Here is a 22,038-nt window from a genome sequence, read left to right as displayed (position 1 = left end):
ATCTGGAGGTTTAGTTTTACCTAATTTTACTTTTTAAATCTTTTTATTAATTTTCAAACAAAACATAAGAAAACAAACAACAAATACAGAGAGTTTGAGAGTACATAATTAATAAGGTTGGATTGCAAATACAAACAGTTAACAACACAGATATAATAACATCCCAGAATCATACTGTATTTACAAAAATAAACCCCCCCCCAAAAAAAAACTAACAACAGCTGACCTGACCGAGATGGGCTATTGTATCATATCAGGTATACACAGTAGTGTCAATACCTCCACATCTCCATCCAAATAACTAAAGATGATAAGAAAAAGGTTTGGGAAAGGTCAATTTAATTCATATGAAAATGTTGAATAAATGATCTCCAGGTTTCTTCAAATTTGACCGAAGGGTCAAAAATGACACTTCTGATTTTTTCTAAATTCGGACAAGATATAGTTTGGGAAAAACATTGAAATGTAGTTGGGGGATTAATTTCTTTCTAGTTCAATAGAATGGATCTTCTAGCCATTAATATAACAAATGCAATCATCTGCCGAGCTGAAGGGGATAAATAACTGTTATCCACCATTGTTAAGCCAAAAATTGCAGTAATAGGATGAGGTTGCAAATTAACACTCAAAACTGTTAAAATTATACCAAAAATCTCTTTCCAGTATTTTTGCAAGCAAGGGCAAGACCAAAACATGTGGGTCAAAGAGGTTACTTCAGAATGGCATCTATCACAAATAGGATTAATGTGGGAATAAAATCAAGCAAGTTTATCCTTAGACATATGGGCCCTATGCATCACCTTGAATTGTATTAGGGCATGTTTGGCACATATAGAAGAGGAGTTAACTAACTGTAAAATTTTCTCCCATTGCTCTGAGGGTAAGGGAAATTGATGTTCTTTATCCTATTCATTCTTAATTTTATCTGACATCCCTGGCTGTATTTTCATGATCATATTATAAATGATGGCTATTAAATCCTTCTGATAGGGTTTTAAACCTAGAGTTTTTTTCCATAATGTCAATTGGGCATGAATTTGGAAAGGACTGTAACTTATTAATAAAAAAAATTCTAATTTATAAATATCTAAAGAAATGGGCTCTAGGCAAATTATATTTATTAGACAGCTGTTCAAAGGACATGAAACAATTATCTAAGAATAAGTCACAAAAACATGTTATACCCCTCTTTTTCCATAGTACAAAGGCTTGGTCCATAACAGAGGGCTGAAAAAGAAAGTTAGATATAATAGGGTTTGAAAAAATGAACTTATTCAACCAAAAAATTTATGGAATTGAAACCATATTCGTAATGTATATTTAACTATAGGGTTAGTCATTTGTTTATTCAGTTTAGAGAAGATAAAGGGAAGTGAAGACCCTAAGATAGAGACAAGTGAAAAACCTTGTACTGATTTACACTCCAGATTTCCCCATTGTGGGCTTTGTATTTCCACCGAGTCCTGTGTCCAAAATATTAAATATCGGATATTAACTGCCCAATAATAAAGCCTTAGATATGGCAAAGCCAAACCACCTTCGTTCTTAGACTTCTGTAAATATTTTTTACTTAATCTAGGATTTTTATTCTGCCATACATATGAATATATTTTCAAGTCAATAATATCAAAAAAGGATTAGGAAATAAAAATAGGTAATGCTTGAAATAAGTATAAAAATTTAGGTAGAACTATCATCTTAATAGCATTGATTAGACCAACCAATGACAAAGACAATGGGGACCATCTGGTAACGAGTTGGTTAATCTGGTCAATTAAAGGTAAAAAATTAACTTTGAATAAATCCTTATGTTTCTTGGTAATTTTAATACCCAAATATGATAAGTAAAGTTATCTGTAACTACTTTAAATGGTAGATGTTTATAAATTGAAACTTGTGTATTTAATGGGAATAATTCACTCTTATTGAGATTCAGTTTATAGCCAGAAAAGCTACTAAACTGAGCAAGCAAATATAAAATAGCAGGAATAGATCTCTCAGGGTCAGAGATATATAGTAACAAATCATCAGTGTATAATGATAGCTTATATGTCCCTTCCCCACGGGTAATACCAAAAATGTTAGGTGAATCACGAATAACAATGGCTAAGGGTTCCAAAGCAATGTCAAATAGTAAAGGATTTTAAGGACAGCCTTGCCTTGTGCCACGAAACAACTGAAAAAAGGGAGATCTTTGATTATTGGTAAAAACCGAAGCCAAAGGCTTATAATATATTAAGTTAATCCACGATATAAATGTTGGGCTAAAATTAAAATTCTGAAGCATACTAAATAAATATGGCCATTCAACTCTGTCAAATGCTTTCTCAGCGTCCAAGAAAATAACACATTCTGGGATTCTAGATGAAGGAGTATAAGCTATATTAATTAATTTTCTAATGTTAAAAGATGAATAACGATTTTTAATAAATCCAGTCTGGTCCTCAGAAATGATTTGAGGTAGTGTATTTTCCAATCTAGTGGCCAAAATTTGGGTAAAAATCTTGGAATCCACATTCGGCAAAGATATAGTCCAATATGATGCACATTCAATAGGGTCTTTGTCTTTTTTAAGAATTAGAGAAATGGAAGCTTCATAAAAAGATTGTGGTAATTTACCTACAGTTAATGCGTCCTTAAAAATTTTACATAACCAAGGAGTAAGTATAGAAGAAAAAGATTTTTAAAATTCTGTAGTGTAATCATCTAGACCAGAGGCTTTACCTGAATTCATTGAAAAAATAGCCTCTTTTATTTCAGCTTCTATAATGGCTGCATCTACTGATACACAATCCTCAGCCGTTAATCTCAGGATATTCAGTTGCCTTAAAAATTCATACATTATGGAAGAATTGTCAGAAAATTCTGATTGATATAAAGAGTTATGAAATTCTTGAAAGACTTTTTTTTATCTCTTTATGATCAACCATCAGAGTACCATCTCATTTACGGATCTTAATGATCTGATGCTTAACCAAAGCAGTTTTCACTTGATTAGCCAATAATTTACCAGATATATCCCCATGTATATAAAACTGAGTCCTAGTTTTAATTAATTGATTTTCAATCAAAGAGGATAACAGCAAATTGTGCTCCATTTGATGTTCAACTCTCTTTTTATAAAGCTCCTTACTAGGAGTCACAGAGTATGTCTTATCAATTTTTTAATCTTATCAACCAACATAAGTATTTCAGTGTTAATTCGTTTTCTGACTCCAGCAGAGTATGAAATAATTTGTCCATGGATAAATGCCTTAAAGGTGTCCCATAATATTCCACTAGAAATCTCTTCTGTAGAGTTTGTTGAAAAGAACAAATCAATTTGTTGTCTAATAAAGTTGAGAACGTCTGAATCCTGAAGTAGAGTTGAACTGCCATGGTTTAACACTTGAGGATGAATCCATTGTCTTAATAGATAGTTTCAAAGTTGCATGGTCGGACATAGTAGTAGAACCATAGTTACAGTCAATAACGTCTGTAAGTAAACGATGATCAATAAAGAAATAGTCAATTCTTGAGTAATTATGATAAACATGAGAGAAATATGAAAATTCTTTATCCGTAGGATGTAGAAATCGCCAAATTTCAGAAATTCCAGAATCAACCATAAAGGAGTTAATGAGAGATTTATTCGGAAGAACCTGGTTAGACTTAAATCTATCCATCAAGGGATGTAAACAGCAATTAAAATCCCCACCCATTATCAATAGACAATAGGTGCAGAAGTAGACCATTCGGCCCTTCGAGCCTGCACTGCCATTTTGAGATCATGGCTGATCATCTACTATCAATACCCAGTTCCTGCCTTGTCCCCATATCCCTTGATTCCCCTATCCATAAGATACCTATCTAGCTCCTTCTTGAAAGCATCCAGAGAACTGGCCTCCACTACCTTCCAAGGCAGTGCATTCCAGACCCCCACAACTCTCTGTGAGAAGAAGTTTTTCCTTAACTCTGTCCTAAATGACCTACCCCTTATTCTCAAACCATGCCCTCTGGTACTGGACTCTCCCAGCATCTGGAACATATTTCCTGCCTCTATCTTGTCCAATCCCTTAATAATCTTATATGTTTCAATCAGATCCCCTCTCAATCTCCTTAATTCCAACGCGTACAAGCCCAGTCTCTCCAACTTCTCTGCGTAAGACAGTCCAGACATCCCAGGAATTAACCTCGTGAATCTACGCTGCACTTCCTCTACAGCCAGGATGTCCTTCCTTAACCCTGGAGACCAAAACTGTACACAATACTCCCGGTGTGGTCTCACCAGGGCTCTGTACAAATGCAAGAGGATTTCCTTGCTCTTGTACTCAATTCCCTTTGTAATAAAGGCCAACATTCCATTAGCCTTCTTCACTGCCTGCTGCACTTGCTCATTCACCTTCAGTGACTGATGAACAAGGACTCCTAGATCTCTTTGTATTTCACCCTTACCTCACTCTACACCATATAGATAATAATCTGCCTTCTTGTTCTTACTCCCAAAGTGGATAACCTCACACTTATTCACATTAAACGTCATCTGCCAAATATCTGCCCACTCACCCAGCCTATCCAAATCACCCTGAATTCTCCTAACATCCTCATCACATGTCACACTGCCACCCAGCTTAGTATCATCAGTAAATTTGCTGATGTTATGCTCAATGCCTTCATCTAAATCGTTGATGTAAATTGTAAACAGCTGTGGTCCCAATACTGAGCCCTGTGGCACCCCACTAGTCACCACCTGCCATTCTGAGAAACACCCATTCACCGCTACCCTTTGCTTTCTATCTGTCAACCAGTTTTCTACCCATGTCAATGTCTTCCCCTCAATGCCATGAGCTTTGATTTTACCCAGCAATCTCCTATGTGGGTCCTTATCAAATGCCTTCTGAAAATCGAGGTACACTACATCCACTGGATCTGCCCCATCCAACTTCCTGGTTACATCCTCGAAAAACTCCAACAGATTAGTCAAGCATGATTTACCCTTGGTAAATCCATGCTGGCTCGGCCCAATCCTATCACTGCTATCTAGATATGCCACTATACAAACACTTAAAAAAATTGGGACAATCAATATGCGGGGCATTGTCATTAACCAAAACAACTTTTTCGTTAAAAAGTAAAACAGTGAGGAGCAAAAATCTACCGTGTGGGTCTGAAATTGTTTCATAATGAATGTAAGAAGTTGAAGTCTATAAAAATAGAAACGCCTCTCACTTTAGGTTGGGAATTCGAATGGTACTGTTGATCCTTCCAAAACCTAAAAAAACATTGATTATCCTCTTCCCTCGCATGAGTCTCTTGTGCAAAAATAATATTAGCATTCATTCTATGGAATACTTTAAATATTTTTTTCCATTTAACTGGATGGTTTAGACCATTTGTATTCCTGGAGACAAAATTAATAGTCTTATCCATATTGCTAATGTTTATCATAATAAACGCACAAGGTTAAACAGAAAGTAAACTCATGAATCCAGAAGAGGAGAGCAGGTTCAAAGAGGAACCGGAAATTACAACACTTCAGACATTTTGGTAGTTTCAGGTCCGCCCATGAAGTAGAAACTAAGTGAAAAGCAAAAGCAAAAGAAAAAGAGAAATCCCCTCCCCCCTCACCCACGAAAACCCTAGAAAGAACCAGAGAAGGGCCAGCAAGCAGACTAACACTAATTTTACCCCCATCTCTCAAGACAGCAGCTTAAAAAAAGAAAAAAAAGACACAAACCCCCCCATATTCAAGAACAAAGGGTTACTATAAATTCATTTTTCCTTTCAGCCCCAAGCTCCTGCCTTCTCCCCATATTCCTTCATGTCCTGACCACTCAAAAATATATCAATTTCTGCCTTATATATACAAAATGAATTCGCTTCCACAGCCGCCTGTGGCAATGAATTCCACAGATCCATAAATTCCTTTCTAAAAGGATGACAGATAGATAGATAGATACTTTATTCATCCCCATGGGGAAATTCAACATTTTTTCCAATGTCCCATACACTTGTTGTAGCAAAAACTCATTACATACAATACTTAACTCAGTAATAATATGATATGCATCTAAATCACTAATTCAAAAAGCATTAATAATAGCTTTAAAAAAAAGTTCTTAAGTCCTGGCAGTTGAATTGTAAAGCCTAATGGCATTGGGGAGTATTGACCTCTTCATCCTGTCTGAGGAGCATTGCATCGACAGTAACCTGTCGCTGAAACTGCTTCTCTGTCTCTGGATGGTGCTATGTAGAGGATGTTCAGGGTTTTCCATAATTGACCGTAGCCTACTCAGCGCCCTTCGCTCAGCTACCGATGTTAAACTCTCCAGTACTTTGCCCACGACAGAGCCCGCCTTCCTTATCAGCTTATTAAGACGTGAGGCGTCCTTCTTCTTAATGCTTCCTCCCCAACACGCCACCACAAAGAAGAGGGCGCTCTCAACAACTGACCTATAGAACATCATCAGCATCTCACTGCAGACATTGAATGACGCCAACCTTCTAAGGAAGTACAGTCGACTCTGTGCCTTCCTGCACAAGGCATCTGTGTTGGCAGTCCAGTCTAGCTTCTCGTCCAACTGTACTCCCAGATACTTGTAGGTCTTAACCTGCTCCACACATTCTCCATTAATGATCACTGGCTCCATATGAGGCCTAGATCTCCTAAAGTCCACCACCATCTCCTTGGTCTTGGTGACATTGAGACGCAGGTAGTTTGAGTTGCACCATATCACAAAGTCCTGTATCAGTTTCCTATACTCCTCCTCCTGTCCATTCCTGACACACCCCACTATGGCCGTGTCATCAGCGAACTTCTGCACATGGCAGGACTCCGAGTTATATTGGAAGTCAGATGTGTACAGGGTGAACAGGACCGGAGAGAGTACGGTTCCCTGTGGCGCTCCTGTGCTGCTGACCACTGTGTCAGACCTACAGTCTCCCAACCGCACATACTGAGGTCTATCTGTCAAGTAGTCCACTATCCAATCCACCATGTGAGAGTCTACTCCCATCTCCGTTAGTTTGTGCTTTAAGATCTTGGGCTGGATGGTGTTAAAGGCACTAGAGAAGTCAAGGAATGTAATCCTCACAGCACAACTGACCCCATCTAGGTGAGAGAGTGATTTGTGCAGCAAATACGTGATAGCATCCTCCACTCCCACCTTCTCCTTATACGCAAACTGAAGCGGATCCCGGGCGTGCCTGGTTTGTGGCCTCAGATTCTGTATTATCAGCCGCTCCATGGTCTTCATCACGTGCGACGTCAAGGCAACAGGTCTGAAGTCATTCAACTCCTTTGGTTGTGGTTTCTTCGGTACCGGTACAATACAAGATGTTTTCCACTGTTCCCTCTATTCTGAGGCTGGGTCCTCTAGTCTTAGACACTCATGTCATAGGACGCATCCTCTCCATGTCCACTCTATCAAGTCCTTTTGCCATTCGATAGGTTTCAATGAGGTCACCTTTATTCTTCTGAATTCTTGTGAATATAGGCCCAAAGCCATCAAATGCTCTTCATATCTCAAGCTTTTCAATCCTGGAATAATTTTCATGAATTTTCTTTGAACCCACTCCAGTTCCAGCACATCCTTTTTAAGATAAGGGGCCTAAAACTGCTCATAATAATACAAGCAAGGCTTCACCAGTGCTTTATAAAGTCTCAACATTACATCCTAGCTTTTATATTCTACTCCTCTTGTAATGAATTCTGACAGTTGATTTGTCTTACTCACCACAGACACAACCTGCATATCAACCTTTAGGGAATCCTGCACAAGGACCCCCATGTCTCTTTGCGCCTCAGAGTTTTGAATCTTTTCTCCATTTAGAAAATAAATTACCCTTTCATTTATTTGGGTTCCCTTCCAAGGAAGGTGGGACCTGGACAGAAGGGACAGTTTGCACCTGATCTGGAGGGGGACTAATATCTGAGCAGGAAGACTTGTAAATGTTGCATGGTGGGGTTTAAAATAGAGTCACAGGGAAATGGGAAGTTGATTATGAGAACAGTTAGTGGAGAGGTTGGGGAGGCTGATGTTGGTAAGATCTCAGACAAAGTTAGAAATTGAAAGCTTAAACACGGTGCAACTAATTTCTGAGCTATGTATATTTCAATGCAAGAAGTATCGTAGAAAAGTCAGCTGAAAGTGCTGAAGATGAGGTAGCTGGTTTAATAACAGAGGCAACAGAGGTTGTTGACTGGGAAAAATTGCAGTCAACAGGATAAGTTGCAACATAAAAGGCTGACAAAATTGAAAAGGATGAATACAGGACTGAAAGTGTTATATTTGTATACTGAGTAGGATAGGTGAACTTGTAGCACGGTTGCAGATTGGCTGATAGGAGATTGTAGGCATCACTGAATCATAGCTGAAAGAAGATTATAGCTGGGAGCTTAATGTCTATATGCAACTCCCATCAAGTTTAATTTACTCTTGCAGTTCCTTAGCTCTATCCACTAATGTTCAATATCTTCCAATCCTATGGCACCTCTTTTAATAATTTGATATCATTTTTTTAGCAACAGAGCAATGCCACCTCCTCTGCCTTGTTGCTTGTCCTTTTGATACAATGTGTATCCTTGGACATTAAGCTCCCAGCTGTAATCTTCTTGCAGCCATGATTCAGTGGTGTCTACAACATCATGCGTGCCAATCTGTAACTGCTACAAGTTCATCGACCTTATTCTGTATACTGCACATATTCAAATATAATATCTTCAGGACAATATTCACCTTTTTCCTTTGTCTGCCTTTTACATTGCAACTTATCCTGTTGACAGCAATTTTGCTCTATCATCAGCCTCTCCTTGCCAGGAGTCTCACTACACATTGCTTGTTTGTAAACCAACTACTTTATCTTCAGTGTTATCACTTCAGTTCCCTCCCCCTGCCAAATTAGATTAAACCCCCACCCGAACAACCCTTGCTAAACTGCCTGCAACAATATTGGAATCCCTCAGGTTCAATATATAACTAAAAAAGCTAATAATTTTTGAGGTTAAAGGATGGATATGGATGGGAAAAGCAGAATAAAGGAATTACTTGCTAATTTCAGACATCTCTGGATTGTGGTTGACTGGATCAAACTTGGTGGTTTACTGCTGTTTGGAAACTTTCTCATCGATCCATCCAAGGAGCTTCAGAAATAATTCAGATTAATTTAACATATGTATATCACAACCTTGTATACATGAATTAATTATTGAAGTTGACAAATAATTATTTAAGACAGATATGAGCTTTCGTTCTGTATCCATATAATGACTGCCTGGGACCTTTTGTGATCTATTCATATATCACAGCTTCAGTGGATGTGATGGAATAGAGCAATTAATGAGAAAATTCCCTTTCTTGAATGTTGCCTTAAAATTATTCCTGCTGAAAATAACACACATTTGGCAGTCCACACAGCAATGAAAACATCCAAAATTTGGAATTTGTTCTTGACCTGAGGACATCATAATGGACTACCAATGAGATGAGAGTAGGAAGCTTCTATAGGCAGCTTTTAACTAAATTGTATTATTGGTGTTGCATTCTCTTCTCAGCTGAAAATCATTGACCTTTACTTACTTTTAGGTGCTGATATTGTCAGCAATGATGGAGTTTACTCTAAGTATTTCCTGCCAGCTACTAAAAATGGAAGATACAACTTCAAGGTGCGGGTATTGGGAAAGGAAGGGTCTACCACGAAGACAAACAGAACAGATGGGAGTGCCATGTACATACCAGGATACATAGAAAATGGTAATGAATATTTGGCATTTCACAATAAGACAACACTGGCTTTTATTGTCATTACAGTGGTTAAAGTCAGAGAATCATAGAGCAATACAGTATGGAAACAGGTCTTATAGCCCAATTTGTCCATGCTGGCCCAATTGTCTAACTGGGCTAGTGCCAATTACTTCCATTGGTTTACATCCATCTAAACCTTTCCTTCTTTGTGATGTAATGACAGGGTGAGTCATTGAATTGTATGCTTGCTTTGTAAACTGGTGCCCATTCCTCCAACAATCTTACCTGTGTTTGTCCAGTCACTCATCATCAGGAAGAACCCAATCGCACATCTCCACCTGCCCTGTTTAATAGGATGGTATTCAGGTAAGTAACTGTCCGGGTACCACATGCAAGCTGGTGTGGAATTCTGTTTGGTGTGTCCAGATTTAGAAAGAACTTCAAACGTAGAACATTACAACATAGTTCAGGTCCTTCAGGCTACCTGCTCTAAGATTAATGTAACCTTTCCCTCCTACATAGCCCTCCATTTTTCTATCATTCATATGCCTATCTAAGAGTTTCATAAATATCCTTAATACATCTGTCTCTACTATATACCAGCAGGCTCAAGACAACTTGAACCCTGATGTTGTAAGATTATTTTATGATTACCTGATATGATAAGATGGACTCTTCCAACACATTAATTTACACCTTATTGTCCACCTACACTACACATTCTCTGCAACTGTTACACTTTATTCTGCATTGATTTTATTTTACCTCATCCTACCTTAATGCACAGTGTAATGAATTGATCTGTATGAACAAGGTTTTCACTGTACCTCAGCACATGTGATAAGAATAAACTAGTTCCAATTTCAATTTGAGTTCCTTTCTTTCCACATAGGTGTTATCCACACAAATCTGCCAAAGCCTCCAGTTAGTAATGAAGATTCTGCAGCTCAGATAGGAATCTTCAGCAGGGTGAAATCAGGAGGAGCACTTTCAGTTCCCCCAGGTACACCTATCGTCAACTTTCCACCGTGCAAAGTTACAGACCTTTATGCAGCCATAGAAAAAGATAAAATTGAGCTGCAGTGGACAGCACCAGGAGCAGACCTGGATCAAGGAGCAGGTAAATGTTCCTGTGTTTTAATAACTTACATGAAGTTTTTCTTCCCAGCAATGAAGTGATTGAATAGTTGGGAAATCTGATGACTAGCTGTGGTTTGATGCATATAAAAACATGTTTTCCAAGATGAAAGAACAAGAACAAATAGCAGGAGAGCTAGAATGCATATGTGGCTTGAGTGGTGGTGCAGGAGGGTGGGTGGGGTTTCAGATTCTTGGGGCATTGGAACTGCTTCTGGGGAAGGTGGAACCAGTACCATCCAGATGGTCTACATCTGGGCAAGGCCAGGATCAATGTCCTAAGGAGATTTTTTGCTAGTGCTGTTGGGGAGGCATTAAACTAACATGGCAAGGGGATGGAAACCCACACAGAAAAGAAGAGGAAAGTGATGCAGAGACCACAGCTAGAGTTAGTGAAGAAAAAAGTAAGAGTAGAGTGCATAAAAGTAAAAAGCAAAAATCGCATAGGTCACTAGATTCTAAAAGGCCAATGAGTATAAAGGCACTTTATCTAAATGCCTGTAGCATTAGAAACAAGGTTAGTGAACTTGTGGCACAGATCAGTACCAAGGCATGTGATTTAGTGGCCATTACAGAAACCTGGTTGCAAGGTGGAGATGACTGGGAATTAAATATTCAAGGGTATCAGGTAATACAGAAAGATAGGCAGAAAGGCCAAGGAGGTGGGGTGGCACTCTTGATTAGAGATGAGATCAGGGTGATTATGAGAGACGATATAAGATCTACGGAGCAGAATGCTGAGTTCATCTGGGTAGAGATTAAGAGTAGTAAAGGGAAAAAGCAACTGGTGGGAGTTGCCTATAGGCCACTTAATACAAATATTGCCGTGACAGAGGTGATTAACCAATAAATAACTGAGGCTTGTAAAAACAGAATGGCAGTTGCCATGGGGGATTTTAACTTCCACATAAATAGGGTGAATCAGGCTGGGCAAGGAAGTATTGAGGAGGACTTCATAGAATGAATCCGTGATGGCTTTCTTGAGCAGCATATTAGTGAACCTACAAGGGAAAATATTATCTTAGATCTAGTCCTGTGAAATGAGACAGGTCTTGGAAGTCGAGAAGGGGAAATTGATATTGGGTGATAAGGAAATGGCTGAGGCATTGAACGACTATTTTGTGCCGGTCTTCACAGTGGAGGGTATGTCTAATATGCCAAAGAAGGATCTTATGGACAAAATGCGAGGTGAGGACCTCAATAAAATCACTGTCACTAAAGAGATAGTGATGAGTAAACTAGAGGGCCTGAAGGTAGATAAGTCCCCTGGTCCTGATGGGATGAATCCCAGGTTTCTGAAGGAACTGGCGGAGGTTATAGTAGAGGTGTTGGTAATCATTTATTAAAATTCTCTAGACTCTAGGCCCGGTAGATTGGAAGACAGCAAATGGCACACAATTTTTTTTTTAAAAGGATGTAGGCAAAAGACAGGCAACTATAGGCCAGTTAGGTTAACATCTGTAGTTGGGAAAATGCTTGAAGCTGTCATTAAGCAAGATATAGCAAAACCTTTAGAAACTTGTGGTTCCATTAGACAGACACAGCATGGATTCAGAAAGGGCAGGTCATGTTTGACAAACTTACTGAAGTTCTTTGAGGACATAATGAGTGCAGTGGATAGAGGGAACAGGTGAATGTCATATACTTGGAATTCCAGAAGGTACTCGATAAGGTGCCGCACAAGAGACTTATAAATAGGATATGGATGCATTGAGTTGGAGGAGGTGTATTGGCTTGGATGGTGGATTGCTTAACCAATAGAAGGCAGAGGGTTGGTATAAATGGTTGTTTCTCCATTTGGCAGTCTGTGGTGAGTGGGGTGCTGTAGGGGTCAATAGACAATAGACAATAGGTGCAGAAGTAGACCATTCAGCCATTTGAGCCTGCACCGCCATTCTGAGATCATGGCTGATCATCTACTATCAATACCCGGTTCCTGCCTTGTCTCCATATCCCTTGATTTCCCTATCCATAAGATACCTATCTAGCTCCTTCTTGAAAGTATCCAGAGAATTGGCCTCCACTGCCTTCTGAGGTAGTGCATTCCACACCCCCACAACTCTCTGGGAGAAGAAGTTTTTCCTTAACTCTGTCCTAAATGACCTACCCCTTATTCTCAAACCATGCCCTCTGGTACTGGACTCTCCCAGCATCTGGAACATATTTCCTGCCTCTATCTTGTCCAATCCCTTAATAATCTTATATGTTGCAATCAGATCCCCTCTCATTCTCCCTAATTCCAGCATGTACAAGCCCAGTCTCTCTAACCTCTCTGCGTAAGACAGTCCAGACATCCCAGGAATTAACCTTGTGAATCTACGCTGCACTTCCTCTACAGCCAGGATGTCCTTCCTTAACCCTGGAGACCAAAACTGTACACAATACTCCCGGTGTGGTCTCACCAGGGCTCTGTACAAATGCAAAAGGATCTCCTTGCTCTTGTACTCAATTCCCTTTGTAATATAGGCCAACATTCCATTAGTCTTCTTCACTGACTGCTGCACTTGCTCATTCACCTTCAGTGACTGATGAACAAGGACTCCTAGATCTCTTTGTATTTCTCCCTTACCTAACTCTACACCATTCAGATAATAATCTGCCTTCCTGTTCTTACTCCCAAAGTGGATAACCTCACACTTATTCACATTAAACGTCATCTGCCAAGTATCTGCCCACTCACCCAGCCTATCCAAGTCACCCTGAATTCTCCTAACATCCTCATCACATGTCACACTGCCACCCAGCTTAGAATCATCAGCAAACTTGCTGATGTTATTCTCAATGCCTTCATCTAAATCGTTGATGTAAATCTTAAACAGCTGTCGTCCCAATACCGAGCCCTGTGGCACCCCACTAGTCACCACCTGCCATTCCGAGAAACACCCATTCATCGCTACCCTTTGCTTTCTATCTGCCAACCAGTTTTCTATCCATGTCAATATCTTCCCCCCAATGCCATGAGCTCTGATTTTACTCACCAATCTCCTATGTGGGACCTTATCAAATGCCTTCTGAAAATCAAGGTACACTACATCCACTGGATCTCCCTTGTCCAACTTCCTGGTTACATCCTCGAAAAACTCCAACAGATTAGTCAAGCATGATTTGCCCTTGGTAAATCCATGCTGGCTTGGCCCAATCCTATCACTGCTATCTAGATATGCTACTATTTCATCTTTAATAATGGACTCTAGCATCTTCCCCACTACTGATGTTAGGCTGACAGGACGATAGTTCTCTGTTTTCTCCCTCCCTCCTTTCTTAAAAAGTGGGATAACATTGGCCATTCTCCAATCTTCGGGAACTGATCCTGAATCTAAGGAACATTGGAAAATGATTACCAATGCATCAGCAATTTCCAGAGCCACCTCCTTTAGTACCCTAGGATGCAGACCATCTGGACCTGGGGATTTGTCAGCCTTCAGTCCCATCAGTCTACTCATCACCGTTTCCTTCCTAATGTCAATCTGTTTCATTTCCTCTGTTACCCTATGTCCTTGGCCCATCCATACATCTGGGAGATTGCTTGTGTCTTCCCTAGTGAAGACAGATCTAAAGTACTTATTAAATTCTTCTGCCATTTCTCTGCTTCCCATAACAATTTCACCCAATTCATTCTTCAAAGGCCCAACATTGTTCTTAACTATCTTCTTTCTCTTCACATACCTCAAAAGCTTTTGCTATCATCCTTTATATTCCTGGCTAGCTTGCATTCATACCTCATTTTTTCTCCCCGTATTGCCTTTTTAGTTAAGTTCTGTTGTTCCTTAAAATTTTCCCAATCATCTGTCTTCCCACTCACCTTAGCTCTGTCATACTTCTTTTATTTTAATGCTATGCAATCTCTGACTTCCTTTGTCAACCACTGTGGCCCCTTTCCCCCCTTTGAATCCTTCCTTCTCCGGGGGATGAACTGATTTTGCACCTTGTGCATTATTCCCAAGAATACCTGCCATTGCTGTTCCACTGTCTTTTCTGCTAGGATATCCATCCATTTAACTTTGGCCAGCTCCTCCCTCATGGCTCCATAGTCTCCTTTGTTCAACTGCAACACTGACACCTCTGAGCTGCCCTAATCCTTCTCAAATTGCAGATAAAAGCTTATCATATTGTGATCACTACCTCCTAATGGCTCCTTTACTGCGAGATCGCTTATCAAATCCTGTTCATTACATAACACTAAATCCAGAATAGCCTTGTCCCTGGTTGGCTCTCGTACATGCTGTTCCAAGAATGCATCCCGTAGGCACTCTACAAACTCCCTATCCTGGGGTCCAGCACCAACCTGATTCTCCCAGTTCACCTGCATGTTGAAATCCCCCATAACTACTGCGACATTACCTTTGCCACATGCCAATGTTAACTACCTATTCAACCTGAACCCAATATCCATGCTACTGTTTGGGGGCCTGTAGACAACAACCATTAGGGTCTTTTTGCCCTTACTGTTCCTCAGTTCTATCCACACAGACTCTACTTCTCCTGATCCTATGTCCCCCCTTGCAAAGGACTGAATCTCATTCCTCACCAACAGAGCCACCCCACCCCTCTGCCCACATTTCTGTCCCTACGATAGCACGTATACCCTTGTACATTCATTTCCCAGGTCTGATCTCCCTGCAGCCATGTCTCCGTTATCCCTACAACATCATAGTTACCCATTTGCACCTGAGTTTCAAGCTCATCCACCTTATTTCTGACACTTCATGCATTCAGATATAGAATTTTTGCCCATTTCTCCTCTCTCTGTTTAAATCGCTGCCTATTGCGCTTAACCCAGCTCCTCGAACTCCCATTGGGCTATACACCCCTTGAATTTTGTTGTCCTTCCTAAATTTACTTATTCTTTCTGCACATTTAACTCCATGTTCCGTCAGACCATCCCTCTGTACATGTGTCCTCCTTATCACTTGTTCTGCCTCACCTTTCTCTACTACACACTTAATATTCCGGAACCGTGTAGTCCCCACCTGTCCTTTATTCTTCCTCTCACTATCCTCTCTCACATTCTGAATCCCCGCCCCCTGCAAATTTAATTAACCCCCCCCCCCCCCCACACCGAGCAGCACTAGCAAACTTTCCTGCAAGAATGTTAGTACCGCTCCAGTTCAGGTGTAAACCGTCCCTTCGGAACAGATCCCACCTTCCCTGGAACAAAGCCCAATTATCTATAAACCAGAAGCCCTCCCTCCTGCACCATCCTCTCAGCCACATATTAATCTTTATAATCTTTTTGTTCCTTGCCTCACTCGCACGTGGCACAGGTAGCAATCCTGAGATTGTTACCCTGGAGGTCCTGCCCTTCAGCTTCGCACCTTACTCCCTGAACTCACTACGCAGGACCCCCTCACTCATCCTACCCACGTCATTGGTCGATACATGGACCACAACATCTGGGTTCTTACCTTCCCTCTCGAGAATAACCTGCACCCGATCTGAGATGTCCTGGACCCCGGCACCAGGGAGGCAACATACCATCCAAGACTCCTGATCTTCCCCACAAAATCTCCTATCTGCCCCCCTGACTATAGAATCCCCTATCACTACCACTCTCTTCTCTTCCCTCCTCCCTTTCCTAGTCGAGGGTCCAACCTCAGTGCCAGAGACAGGACCACTGCAACTTGTTCCTGGTAGGTCATCCCCACCAACAGTATCCAAAACGGTATACTTATTTTTGATGGGAACAGCCACAGGGGTACTCTGCTCTCTCTGTCTGCTCCCCCTGCCTCTCTTGACTGTCACCCATTTGCCTACCTCCTTCTTTTCGGTGTGACTACCTCCCGATAACTCTTATCTATCTCTGTCTCTGCCTCCCGAATGATCCGTAGTTCATCCAGCTCCTGCTCCAATTCCCTAACTCGGTCTGATAGGAGCTGTAGCTGGATACACCTTTTGCAGGTGTGGTCATCAGGGACAACTGTGTTGACCCTGACCTCCCACATACTGCATACGGAGCACACCACTGCTCTAACTGTCTCCCCCATTACCTGATCCCAGATTAGTCAGAATAAATGAAAAAAGTACCTACCGACCTTACCTATTTTACCTCAGCAAGCACATACTCAGGCTCACTGATTTCCTCTCACCGAAGTCCCCTTGCGCCAAAGGCCACTGAGCCAAAGCCGATGCTGCCCGCTCCTAAAAGTGGGCCTCTTTTTAAACTCCACGCTCGCCGCTGACGTCACCGACGCCTGCACAGTTTTACCTTCCTCCTCAGGTACTGTACAGGTAGGTCTGACGGTCTCAGCCTACCTACAACGGCTGATCCTCTGATCCTCCGTTCTCCAGTCGTCTGTCGACCTCGAGCACTCCTTGCTCCCGCTCCGCTGCCCGTACCGACGCTGGGTCAGTGCTGGGCTCGCAGCTGTTTACCATTTACATTAATGATTTAGAAGAGGGGACTGAGTGTAGTGTAGCAAAATTTGCTGATAACACTAAACTGAGTGGAAAAGCATATTGTACAGATGATGTGGAGAGTCTGCAGAGGGATATAGATAGGTTAAGTGAGTGGGCCAAGGTCTGGCAGATGGAATACAATATTGGTAAGTGCGAGATCATCCACTTTGGAAGGAATAATAGAAGAGCAGATTATTATTTAAACAGTGAAAGATTGCAGCATGCTATTGTGCAGAGGGACTTGGGAATGCTTGTGCATGAATCACAAAAAGTTGGTTTGCAGGTACAACAGGTTATTAACAAGGCAAACAGAATGTTGGCCTACATTGCTAGAGGGATTGAATTCAAGAGAAGGGAGGTCATGCTGCAACTATACAGGGTACTGGTGAGGCCACACCTGGAGTACTGTGTGCAGTTCTGGTCTCCATACTTGAGGAAGGATATACTAGCTTCAGAGGCAGTGCAGAGGAGGTTCACCAGGTTGATTCCAGGGATGAAGGGGTTAACCTATGAGGAGAGATTGAGTCGCCTGGGACTATACTCTCTGGAGTTCAGATAAATGAGAGGGGATCTTATAGAAACATACAAAATTTTGATAGGGATAGATAAGATAGAAGTAGTAAAGTTGTTTCTATTGGTAGGTGAGACCAGATCTAGGGGACATTGCCTCAAGATTCAGGGGAGAAGAGTTAGGACGGAGATGAAGAGAAACTGTTTTTCCCAGAGAGTGGTGAATCTATGGAATTCTCTGCCCAGGGAAGCAGTTGAGGCTTCTTTACTAAATGTATTTAAGGAATAGTTAGATAGGTTTTTACATCATAGGGAAATTAAGGGTTATGGGGAAAAAGCAGGTAGATGGAGCTGAGTTTACAGACAGATTCTTATTGAATGGCGGGGTAAGCTTGATGGGCTGGATGATCTACTCCTGCTCCTATTTCTTATGTTCTTATGTTCTTAAATAAAGAATGTGACTCAGGTGAACTACTTTTAAAAATGTATTTAGAAATACAGCATGGTAACAGACCCATTTGACCCAATGAACCTGTATTGGCCATTTACTCACATGTGACCGATTGACCTCCCAATCCATACATCTTTGGAGCATCAGAGCACCCAGAAGAAGCCCAAAAAGTAATGGGGAGAACAAACTCCTTACAGACAGCAGCGGAATTGAACCCAGTCTCTGGAGCCATAATAGCTTTACACTGACCACTACCCCACCATGCCAACCCTAAAGGAAATAAGTTGCTTATTTGATGATCACATGTCTATAAATGGAGTTTAAAGATTAGTGGTAATCCTCCTATAACAGCTGACACTACATTTCACCTCCTTTACTCTCATCACTTTCAATGCAACATGTGTAAACTTAAAAAGATGTTTAATGTTACCAAATCATAATTATGAATTACATTCCCTGTGGAATTAAAATAATATAACTATTAAAATAATAACATTATTTTAATAGTTATATTTAAGTACACTTCAATTACATTTTAGTTTAAAGGGTTTCACATATTCACAATGAGATAGATTCCAGGTGGGGAAATATAGGTTCTAAATGCTTCCCAACACCTGTTGTTCATACAGATAACTTCAATGTGGCAATTTAATTTTAGTGGTCTCTCTGGCAGGTTTTACAAGCAGCTCCTGACTCAATACCTTTTGGTTATTGAAGTATATTTTATGACCACATTGTGAGTATGGAAGATCACAGTCAGTCAACGACCACAAGGGATAAGATACTTGTCTTTCCCTTCCAGTTTCTGCCATACATCTTCACAGCTCTTACATTTCATGAAGCCTTTGTTCACTCTGATCCCAGTGGGGCTCTACAGTTCCAGTCAATGTCTGGTACTGAAGATCACAAACTGACTCATTGTCTATGAACACCAGTGCACACTAACACACACAGTGGCCCAGAGAGTTAAGGTAGGTATGGTTGGCCTCTCTTTCTGCTGGAATTGTTACAGGCAGGGAATCCTCCCTGTGTTGTGGTGCAGCAGGTAGCCCATCACTTTACAGTGCAAGTGATCACTGATCAAGGTTCAGTTCCCAGTCGTGCCTGTAAGGATTGTGTATGTAATCCCTGTGACCATGTGGGTTTCTTCTGGCTGCTCCAGTTTCCTCCCACATTCCGAAGACATATGGTCAGGTTAGGGAATTGTGGGAATGCGATGTTGATGCCGGAAACATGATGACACCTACCAGCAGCCCAGCACAACCCTCGCTGATTCAATTTGACACAAATGACACATTTCACTGTATGATTTGGTATTTCAATACACGTGACAAATAAAGCTAATCTAATCTGAATATACTGAACTGGGATGGAAATAATTGAACTGATAAGATTTCAAAATTGAAATACATTACAGGACTACATTGTTCTGATTTGGAATGATAACTCCACTTGAATGTAAAATATTTGAAGTTGCTTGTCAGGGCAATAAAACAAGAGGTATTACATTGAAGGAGGCCAATCAGTCATGTGCTATGTTTGCGAATGTAAACACGCTATCGGCTTATGTATGTCTCGGGGAAAATCCATCCACCCGCCAAACCGTGTCTCCTGTTTGCATGGATGCTGTGAAATGCACACTGATACAAACTCGCACACACAATATCGGACCGCACACCACACACACCAGAGTACACTTAATAAAGAAGCCATTTCATTATAACTCTACAGAGAAGCCTTTTTATATATGCAGTTAGCAGTTAACATACAGTTAATAATCTGAGAACCCTGCACGAGGATCAAGAACGACAAAGGATTAAATGCTTTTACTGAGTCATGTTAGCCACTGTACACTCTGGACAATTTACAGTGTGGGAGTGATGAATTGGGCCCACAGAGACAGAAACATGCTCACTTGAAAGTCCACATGATAAGAGAATGCTTTCCACACGCAGCAGGGCCAATCAATTTACCACGTAATCGATCGGCCGTATATGCACTCATAACTTTCTCACATCTATCCAATAACCGTTCAATGTGTCAATACAATCACTTACAGTATTTCCTTTCTTTATCAGCCTCCTACTATGAGATGAGAATGAGTGAGAAACTGCTGCAGCTACGGGACAGTTTCTCAGGAGCTGAACAGGTTAATTTGACAATTTTGAAACCGCAACCATTTGGCTCCAAAGAAACATTTACAATTGCCATTGGAAGTACAGAACTTAAAAACACAACCACGCTTTATTTCGCTCTATGTGCTTATGATGAAAAGGATCAGTCTTCTGAGATGTCCAATGTTGCCAGGGTTTCTGTCTTTGTGCCTTTGCTTAACGAACCAGAGGACAATAAAGTGCAGGTTCTGCACAGTATTTGGATTGCAGTAGTAGTGGCAATCATTGTATGTTTGATTATTGGGATTACTGTTTATATTGTGCAGAAGAAGTGCAAAAGGAGGTTGCCAGAAGCAGTATCAGCATAATGTCAATGGAACAGCTGAGTTTACTAATCTGAACATTTACTTTATTCTGAGTTATAATTGTAGCAGGCTAGTCTGAAGATTTTCTGAGACATCTGTAGTCACTCCCAGACAACTGGAAGACTTTCCTTGGAAATTCAGTCCAAGTTAGTTGCTTAGCTTATTGGGGTTGATCGAAGGGTTGCATGCTTTAGATTGGTGATACTGATTTTGGAGGATGTTGTGGAATTTTACTGGGGTAGAATCTGTATCATGGAGTTATCTTGATGTAGCTCTGTACCAATAAAAACAATATTTTCTGGAATGGTAGCATTAGTTTATTTTATGATACCTCCTTTTAGGAGCTCATAATTAAGGTTATTTTTTGTAGTCTCCATAGTGTCCTTAGTTTCCATAAAAACTACAGACATCCAGTCAAGGTGGTGCCAGAGAACAGTAATTCCTCAGGTGACATTTTTTAGATAGCCAATCTCTTCAATTATTTCACTTTCTCTACATCTTCTGCTTGTTCTTTTTGTCTTGATTGTGTTTCGTAAACTGTTGAAGCTTGTGCAGTTTGGAATTTGATCAAATGATCTAGTGCTCTGTAGTCCTTGGAGAGCACCGAGAACATAAGATGCCTCATGGAGCAGACCAGAGATCAGGTGTGGGGCCATGATCAACTCCATTTTAAAGTGTCAAGGAAGACTGAAGGATTGAGTTGAATGCGGAGGAGATCAGCGTACACTCTCTACAGAGGCCACGGGGTTGACGGCTCAGCCGGGTTGGCAGCGTTTGGATGCTGGCGTGATGGTTGGTCTTCATGGAAGCACTATGTTTGTGCGGCTGCTCTCCTCAATGCTGATTGGTGAATGTTTTTGAAATTCTGAGATATACGTGATCATTGGATTGTAGTTTATATTGGTCTCCTTCAGTTTTCTGTGTTTTCTTTCTTGTTGCTGATTGGTGGATATGACTTTTGTGCGAGGGCAGGGTTTGGCGATTTGGGACCTGATGTTCTTGTTAATGTTTTTTTTGTGTCAGCAATCTGTGTGTGATAGAGTGGTTGGGGGGTTTGATATTGTCACCGCTCATTTTTTGCAAGGGAGAGGTTGCAGGGCTTGATGTTATTGTCTCTAAAATTTTAGGGAGGGAGAGGCTGGGGGTTTGATGTTCCAGCTGCCATTTTCAGTGGGGGGTGGCGGGAGGTTGTGGTTTAAAAATTTTGCTTCTTTATCTTTTACTTTTTCATGCAGGGAGCTGATGTATTTTCTTTCAACAAAGCCCTTTTTTTTTACTTAACAGCTATCTGGAGAAGAGAAATATCAGAGATGTATTGACATGCATACTTTGACAATAAAATG

At 40.8% G+C, this 22,038-nt stretch overlaps 1 protein-coding gene across 1 annotated transcript in view; it reads left to right on the top strand.

Annotated features, from left to right (window-relative positions):
- The window catches only part of LOC140736733 (calcium-activated chloride channel regulator 1-like), a 74,751-nt gene extending 52,961 nt beyond the window's left edge, over window positions 1-21,790 (top strand). The window contains exons 12-14 of the mRNA XM_073062612.1: window positions 9,564-9,731; window positions 10,615-10,842; window positions 20,295-21,790. Coding sequence (XP_072918713.1) covers window positions 9,564-9,731; window positions 10,615-10,842; window positions 20,295-20,698 — 800 coding nt within the window. The 3' untranslated portion in view covers window positions 20,699-21,790. The remainder of the gene's footprint in view (window positions 1-9,563; window positions 9,732-10,614; window positions 10,843-20,294) is intronic.
- Window positions 21,791-22,038: the final 248 nt, after the last annotated feature.

This window comes from Hemitrygon akajei, chromosome 12 (assembly GCF_048418815.1).
Source record: "Hemitrygon akajei chromosome 12, sHemAka1.3, whole genome shotgun sequence".
NCBI classification, from domain to species: domain Eukaryota; kingdom Metazoa; phylum Chordata; class Chondrichthyes; order Myliobatiformes; family Dasyatidae; genus Hemitrygon; species Hemitrygon akajei.
The sequence above is the reverse complement of the archived record's forward strand: the minus strand, read 5'-3'. Positions and strand labels throughout refer to the sequence as shown.